Below are 9,141 nucleotides of genomic sequence, written 5' to 3'. Positions count from 1 at the left end.
AGCCAGAGGCCCCAGTTATTGCTACGGGAGAAAGTGCTGATCGACTAATCTGCAGATCTGGCTTCTGGTCCCAGCTCTGCTACCAACTAGTGTGCAATGAGGGTATGGGGGTAGATGTAGGGAGTCTTTCCTTAAATTTCCAATTTCTCTGAGCTTCTCAGCTGTAAACGTTAAAGCATCACAGAAAAGTCTGGCCTTCTTAGAACCGAATATCTCTCTTTAGTATCTAACAAATGGGTTTCTTTGTGATTCCCTAGAAATCAAGGATACGAGATCCAGAAAGTTTAAATCTCAGAGATCTGAGGGATATTATAATATTGCCCCTTCAAATGAAAGCACTGTTAGCAGTGGAAGAGATCTGAGTCACCCCAAATTACTGGTGGTAAATCTATACGCATCTGCGGCAACTTTAGGCCTTGCCTCCTCAGAAGAAAGAATTTGACTTAGGGGCATAAAACAGAAAAAGAGACTGAGGCAAGTTCCAGAGCAGGAGTGGAAGTTTATTAAAAAGGTTTTAGAACAGACAGGAAAGAACCTTTGAAAGAGATTGAAGTGGGCACCTGAAGGTCAAAGAGAAAAAAGGGACATCTACCTTGATTCTAGGGTTCTATAGGCTCGCCTCTTTCTCATGATTCTTCCCTTAGGGTGGGCTTCCTGAATGCACAGTACCTTTGTTACCCTTGGGAATTGAACACATGCATTGTGCTTAGGAAGTTGTATGCATGTCCTTCTGAATTTTTCTTCCTTTTTCTGGTGGAGTGTGCCCTGAAGACCATACTTTGCCATTTTTGTCTCTTAGTATGCATGCCCAGGAAGTTCCTTCTCCCTGGGATCTGCCTTTCATTAACGCCCTAACATTAACAGGTGTGGACCATCAGGAACTGGCCTCTCCTTGGTGCTGGCTGCCAATTTATCACTTTTAGAGAGGCAATGCAATAATTGCCGAGCCATCACCTGGCATTTCTAGTGGGTTGTGGGGGAAAGCCCTCTCCTGTCCCACTAATGCCTAACTACCTGTAACAGCACTACTCTGGGAAGTTGTAGGATTTGGAACCACATATCCACCCTTTCATAGGCAAGGCAGGATTACAGCCTCGTTAAAGTCCTAGAGAAATGGCCCAGGTTAGTGGTGGCAGCTGGGTGGTGGTGGTGAGATGGGGCAGGTATGGGGACAAACTAGACCCTATATCTTGATCTTAAAATTACTTATTGATTTTCAAGTGCCCAAGGCATTTGTGAGTGGGTCTCCCTCCCACATTCTGCATACTCTGAGTCATCAGAGAAGAGGGATTACTTGTCCCTTGAAGTTGATGTGGTAAAACACCGTGAAGTTTACTTTTTAAATTATCATGTTTTAACTTTTTATTTTGAAATAGCTTCAGACTTACAGAATAATTGTAATAGAGTACAAAGAATTCCCATATACTATTCATCCATATTCCCCAAATGTTAGCATTTAACTACATTTGCTTTATCTTTTTTCTCTTTACACACACAAACACATTTCGGAGACTCTGAGAGCCAGTTGCTGCCATGCCCCTTTACCTCTAAATATTTCAGTGTGTTTTTCCTAAAACTAAGTCCATTCTCTTACAGAATCATGGTATAATTTTCAAACCCATGAAATTCACATTGCCACAGTACTATCATAATTTATAGACCTTATTCAAATTTCACAAGTGGTTTCAGTACATTTTTTTTAGCAAAAGAAAAAGGGCACAGCATAAAACATAGCATTTAATTGTCCCATGTCTTTATGTTACCAGAAAGTGATCACAATCCAGAGCAGCGGCAATGGCTGCTTGACTGAATATACATATAGTTATTTCTTGATCATATGCTAAATAAGATGTGGATTATTCATGAGTTTTCTGGGAAAGGGGTGGAGAGTTCTCAGAACTGATGGCCCCTCCCCTTTTTAGACTACATATGGTAACTTCAGACATTTCTGTGGCACTCGTAAACTGTCATGGCACTGGTGGGAGTGTCTTTTAGCATGCTAATGCATTATAATTAGCATATAATGAGCAGTGAGGCCAACCAGAGGTCACTTTCATTGCCATCTTGGTTTTGGTGGGTTTTGGCCAGCTTCTTTACTGCATCCTGTTTTATCAGCAAGGACTTTGTGACCTGGCTTGTGTCTTGTGCTGACCTCCTATCTCATCCTGTGGCTAAGAATGCCTGACCTCCTGGGAATGCAGCCCAGTAGGTCTCAGCTTTATTTTATACCCAGTTCCTATTCAAGATGGAGTTACTCTGGTTTGAATGCCTCTGACATTTGGTCTCCTTCAATCTGGAATCATTCCTCAGTCACGTTGCCTTTCATGACCTTGCCATTTCTTGCCAGGTACAGGACATTTCTCTGTAGAATATCCCTCAGCCTGGTGTTTTATCCTGTTTCCTTATGTTCAAATCTATACAGGTTGTGCATTTAGGGCAGGAATACTGGAAGAGTTGCTGGGTTCTCAGAGCTTCCTATCAGAGGCCCTAAGGCTTACTTTGCCCAGGACTGAGGATGTTTACCTCTGTCACTTGGTCAGGTGTTGCTTTCATGTTTATCCACTTGAAGGTACCGTTCTCCCCTTTGTAATTAATAAATATCATGTGAGGAGACACTCTGGAAAGATTTAAATAGCCTGTTTCTCATCACATTTTCACCCACTAGTTTTAGGATTCTTGCCTGAAATGTTTATTACTGCAGAGGTTACCAAATGGCGATTTTTCTCATTTTGTTTTTCCTGCTATGTTTATTAGTTGAAATTCAACACCATTGGTTTTCTAACAACATTCCAGAAAGATTTCGTCTGTTAAACAGAAAATATCTGGGCTAAACTAAATCCATAAGAAATAAAAACCTCTCTTCTCTCCTCTCCCTAACCCCAGAGCCCAGGTATTCAGCTAAATGGCTTATCTATCCGTATTTAATACCATGGAAATATGCAGAGCTGTTGGAAATTGTTCCTAAGGCCATTTTCTATTTTAGGTGACAAAATTCCTAATCCTCTCTTAGATCTTTCTCTCCTCAGGTTTACCCCACACATTTTCTCCTGAAGTCTTGGTCTCATTCTGCTTTTCCTGGCCTTCTCCTTAATACACACACACCCCTTGGAACCCGGCTCTTAAAGCTGCAGAAGGAAAAACTCTCTTCTGAACATCAAAGAGTCTATTCACCTGCAAACTTCTTTCAGGGCAGGGCCGGCAAGTGCACATTCCACAGGCACCCTTACTCCCTTTTATTTCTAGGTCAGCACTTTCAGTAACGCCCTATCCAGTCTTAAAGTCCAGACACTCAAGATGCATCTAGTTAAATCCTCTCTGTCACTCTCCAGGGTAAAATTAGGCGATTAGTTATTCACACTTAATTTCATACTCTTGAAATGCCTTTTCAAAATAGAACCTATAACAGACCTCTCCTCCACTAGGTTCCTGAAATACAAAGCCATGTCTAGGACTCTTCCCCAGTCTCCTCCCTCAGAACATTTCTGACTTTCATCTCAATTGTCTGTGAGCACCATTCCTTTCCTGGGACAACCACTCTCTGCACCGCGGACATCAGAAGATCCTTAGATTATTCTAACAACTTCTCATATATTTTTCAGGGAAGCTAATTTTCGCTTATACCAAAGGACAAGATTGACCAGCTTCCAAGAAAATCTTTCCTCCTGGTTAATAGACAATGTTACTTTTCATCTTAGGGAACTGGATCTTTTTTGCTTTATAATATGATGCCTCTCTCAAGTAGACTAAAAAGCATCCTCTGGTCCAAAATTCATGGCACAGTCACCTGTTTCTGGGAGGGGAAATGCATTTATGACTAACCATAAATCTTAAGCTAGGAATTGAAATGCTAGGGCTGCCAAATAAAGCAGACTTTCTTTCCCGGGAACTGCTGAGGAACTGAGTCACTCATTAGTATCAGAAATTGCTATCCTTGGAGAAACTCCAGTTTCTCCTGAGTAACCTTGTTTCTCTATAAGGTAATGTTTAGAGATATTTTTCTTTCTTCTCCCCGGTTAAAATCCTCAAAAGACAGCATTTCCTTGCCTCAACCTTGAATGGGCTAAGAAAGAAAAAAGTCCTTACCAACAGTTTTTGGTTACTTTGGGGCAGGGAGCTTATTTCCATGGAAACTCACCAGACAAAAAGTCTTCCTAGAACTCGAGTTCAAGATATAGCCTCTGTATCAGCAATGAGCCAGAGCAACATATATTCAGAGACCCAAACTTCTGTTAGTTACTATAGCATTTCCAGATATTGATTGATGAGGTGGACCCAACTGCTCTGTAACTTACATGATAGTTTATCCTAGGCATATTTGAACTGGACATAGAATACCTTGGCAAAACACACCTGTAAACTCAGAGTATTATAATAGCTAGCAGGTCAGAAAAATAAGTGACCCATAGGAACTAAGGGCTGAATATTTTATCTGTAGCCTTCCCTTCTGTGATTAAAGTTTGGTACATAAGGGGAAAGAATCAAGCATTTATCCTGTCTTTCCTGTACCTCACTATAACCAAATAGCAGACGAAGGAAAGTTCTTTCTTATAAAAGACTTCCAGATGATAAAGAAGAAATGATAAAAGAGTATCAGTGTTTTGCCACTGCAACAATAATGGATTTAGGCAATCGTATCAATGGCTCTTTACATCTATTAGGTGACAGGCTAATGGGGAACCTTAAAATAGAAGGACTACCCTGCCAACATTTGAATCTGCCTGTCAATCTTAGCATATCCAAGAGACAGGCAACCTAATATTTTGCTTTGCAATGAGAAACAAGAGAAAATATAAAATATAACCTGTAAAATATTCTTATCCAAAAGCTGAATCTGATTCCTATTAAGTCTCTAGATTTAATTACCAGTACATAGGAAATACAGAGGTGAGAGGAAATGCAAAACAATATCCCGGGGATGCAGTCAGCAAAATCCAGAATGTGGGAAACTCTCAAGACAGACAGCCCAATTTCTTCAATAAACAAATTCCAGAAAAAATCAGAGGAACCCGTAGATGAAAAGACACCTGTGAGAAGTATCAAACAAATGTGATGTGGACTTAAGATCCTGACTCAACGGTGCAACTGGTGAAAAAAAAAAAAGACATGTACTAGATTACCAGATACATTTGAACATTTGTATATTTGAAAATACTAAGTTATTATTTGTAATATTTTCATGTGATATTATGGTTATGTTTTTAGGGGTCATCATTAACCAATACTTACTAAAGCATTTACAGATGTGTCTTAGCCCATTTCTATTGCTTATAACAAAATATCTGAAACTGGGTAATTTATAAAAAAAAAAGAATGTATTAGTTATGGAGGCTGAGAGGTTTAATGTTGAGGGCCCACATCTGGTGAGAGCCTTCTTGCTGGTGGGGACTCTGCAGAGTTCCAAGGAAGTGCAGGGCATCACATGATGAGGGAGCTGAGTGTGCTAGCTCGCTAGCTCAGGTCTTTCTTCCTCTTCTTATAAAGCCACCAGTCCGACTTACATGACAACCCATTAACCCATTAACCCATTAATCTATGAATGGGTTAATCCATTCATGAGAGCAGAGCCTTCATGGCCAATCACCTCTTACAGGCCCACCTTTCAATACTGCCACAATGGGGACTAAGTTTCAACATGAGTTTTGGAGGGGACCAACATTCAGACATTTCATAGTAAGATGAAATTATATGATGTCTGTGATTTGATTAAAAATAATCTAGGGGGCAGAAAAGTGGGTAAGAGTATATGTGCAACAAGACTGGTTCTGAGTTGATTATTGTTGAAGCTTCTGGAAAGTTAAGTAGAAGTTTCTTATAAACTTTCTATAATATTATACAAACACCTTAGACATTAGTTGTCTCAAAATCAATGTGCTTTTCTTTCTCTGGTGAATAGATCATTTTTATAATAGAATCCCCCAGGTTGGAAAAATAAGTTACTACATTTTTAATGTTCCTACATTTAGATGGGTATGTGCAATAATTTGAGCATGAGTAAAGTGAACTCTCAAAGGACATGTATCTCTTCCAGTCAGGATATATGTCAATCCTTGTATCACCCCTGAAACCAGGAGCTAATTTATCTTACTGTTTGGTCAGGTGAGTGAAGGGCTGATATTATATCAGCACATAGACCGTGAGAACACTGGCTGGACTGTGGAAGACTCCTTTACATTCTCGGCCTCCTCCCCACCAGCAGCCCTGGGAGTCGAGGAGTTCTGTATTACTATTTCATATGATATCAATAAGCCTGGTAAGCAGAGTTGTCGGCTTGCAAACACAAGTAATGCTGCCAAGATATGAGCAGTGTCTCATCTATAATTATTAAAGTAGGGAGAGTTTGGAAATAAATCTTTCCCTTTTTAATTGTCAATGCCATGATATAAACCTTTGAAATAAAGCTTAAAGAGTTATAAAACATTATTATTTCTTTACATGCCCTCTTTCTCCAGGTCTCTTCTATTTTATCTCAGAAGCTTAAATAGTTGTACTGGGGGAAGGATGGCAACTTAGCTTTAAATAATTTTATTTGCACCTCCAACTGAAGACCTCACTGTGCCCATGACAGAAAACTGTTGATAGAAAATTAAAATGACAAATAGGGCAAATTCTTAAAAGGAAAGGGGTATTGAAAACTGCACGTTTCCATGGCAAGAGAAAGTCCAGTAGTAGATAAGTTAGGAAATTAACATTTTATAAATGAATATAAGGATTTTAAATCTCAGTTGCCTGATATGTTGACTTGATTGTGTGTATTTAAAATGTATTTATTTAATATGCCTTGAGTAGCAATGCTAATTCAAGTACTTGAGCAACCAAAGTGTTACAAATAATCCACTAGACAAATTTGAGGGAAAAAGAGCTTTACAGCTGTCATCTAAAAGTTCTAATGAAATGCCAATTTATTCTTTATTTTTTAACAGGAGCTTTTGTCAAGGAGGGAGACAAGGTTCTAATTGACCAATTTAAGTTAGATGCCTCCAACCTCTTATTTAAATTGCCTGAATCTCAGTGCTCTTCCTACGAAATTTGGTTCCAAGTGACATCTCTTATGGTTGGAGAAATATTACCAAAGGAAAACCCAGTTCGTCCCAGTATATAATTAATAAATTTGGAATTACATACATTCATGATGTCCCTGAATCACTGGCTGATAATTTTACCTTTGTGGTTTGGCCAAACCAAAAGAGCAAGTCCAATACCAAGCCGGAAGCTGACTTTGTTGAAGAGATGTTTAATATCACCATCTCTCCAGGTGATATTATTATAATGACCAGGCACCAGAATTAAAGACAAAGGGGCTTCAGTTGAAAGTTCTGCAGGGCAGTAGGTTGACTGTGGGACCTGAACATCTGAAAGTGGAAGATCTGGACAGTTCTCCAGATGAAATCAGATCTATGATCATCTGTAATCTTAATAATGGCTTTTTGGCAATGGCTTACCTTCTGGACACACCTGTTCGCCTTTTTGCATAAGCTGACATTGATAACTCTAAGGTGTGGTTCACACAGGACGGAAGCCCTTCCTCTGGAGTGGTCTACTTTAGTGTGACAGATGGTGCACACCGCCCCTATATAAGCTCTTGACCTGGATGTCATTCCCATCTCCATCAGCATTGTGAACCTTACTGACCTACTTCTCCCACAAGGCCAGAAACCATCCCCATCACCAACGCTCACCTGTCAGCCATGACCAATGGGAGGAGCTCCCAAATCTCTTACATGATAACATGGCCCCTTCAACATGGGCACCTGCTGACTGAAGACCAGGTGGTCGCCAATTTTGGACAGGAAGATTTGGATTCAGGAAGACTCTCTTATCACATGACAAATCTCACTGCCACACAGGACCAGCTACAGTTCTCACTGTTTACATCAGAAAGCAACCTGACAGGACAAACACTGAACATCAGAGAGCAACCTTTACTGCAGGTTATGTCAGACCTGAAAATTGCTAACAAAGTGGCTCATCGGCTGAGAAGAAGGGACCTAGATGCTACCGAGCTTGCTAATATGACTAACAGTGATCCCAAATTTGAAGTGATAGAGCCCCCTGTACATAGAAGACTGGGACGAAGAGGGGTTTGCAGCAGTGTGATGGAAGAGGCTACTGTATTCACTCAGAGGGACATTGACCAAGGGCGGCTGGTATTCCACCAACAGGCGTGGGGATGCTGAACGACTCCTTCACTTTCTTGCTCAGGGCAGATCATGTACAGCCAGTGATAGGTTATCTCCCCTTCACCATAGTGCCACCTGACCCCTCACTTTTGCAAACATTTACACCAGATGTTCCTTTATTTGTCACTGGAGACAACCTTGTAATCTCAGTTCTCTCTCAGGAGAAGTCTGTGTTTTCCTCAGGACTCACGGCACAGACAGAAACTGTAGGGAAACTGACCCAGACCAGACGGCAGAAAGCAGATCCCTGGGGACAGCACAGTGGTGAAGAGCCCAGTGTCGATGGAGAGTCTCTGCCATCAAGGTTATTTGGCCACCAGCCACCACTAATAGTCAGCCGTTGGGCACCCACGCAGCCCAGAGAAAGCAGGTACCCTCTGATGGTCATCATACCCTTGGCTGCCATGGTCTTCCTGCTGATAGTGGCTGCAGTGGTTTTGTCTGTCTGGCTGTTGAGCCACAAGGTAGAAAAGGCAAAACCCCTTATCAAGCCCCAGATCAGCCTGGAACACACAACCCCAAGTCATAGGCCAGAAAGGAGCATAGCGGTTCCCACTGTCACAGTGACACTCCTTCTACAAAGCTCCAGCAGCCACCCAGTCTGTCTTTTCAGGGCCCCGCAGTGTGAACAAATGTCTTCTCCAGTGGCCGAGCCAGTGGATAAATGTGCTGCTTGGGAGACATGGATGAACCTGGACCCCGACATGGTCAAACTCTGCCAACAAACCAACCCAACGGTGAAGCACAACCAGTACTGGGTGTAGATTGAGGGCTCGCATTTCTTACTGACTACCTACCGTGTTCCAGGCACTGGGATAGGCGTTGGGATATAAAGCAAATAAATGCTGGTTGGATCAATTGAGAAAAGCCAGGCGCTGCTAGTGATTCAATGTTCAATCCTAGCTCCATGGTTAGATGTTGCAGGCTTGTTGATTGTGACTTGTACAACACTCATGGGCTTCCC

General features: G+C 41.3%; 1 protein-coding gene across 1 annotated transcript; it reads left to right on the top strand.

Annotated features, from left to right (window-relative positions):
- Window positions 1–8,167: 8,167 nt before the first annotated feature.
- On the top strand, window positions 8,168–8,941 carry LOC105509886. The gene has a single exon (XM_011939374.1). The coding sequence runs from the start codon at window positions 8,168–8,170 to the stop codon at window positions 8,939–8,941; it is 774 nt and encodes a 257-aa protein (XP_011794764.1).
- The last annotated feature ends 200 nt before the right edge of the window (window positions 8,942–9,141 follow it).

Source organism: Colobus angolensis, unplaced genomic scaffold (assembly GCF_000951035.1).
Source record: "Colobus angolensis palliatus isolate OR3802 unplaced genomic scaffold, Cang.pa_1.0 Scaffold180, whole genome shotgun sequence".
Classification (NCBI taxonomy): Eukaryota; Metazoa; Chordata; class Mammalia; order Primates; family Cercopithecidae; genus Colobus; species Colobus angolensis.
Note: the sequence above shows the minus strand (reverse complement) of the source record. Positions and strands in the feature narration are given on the sequence as shown.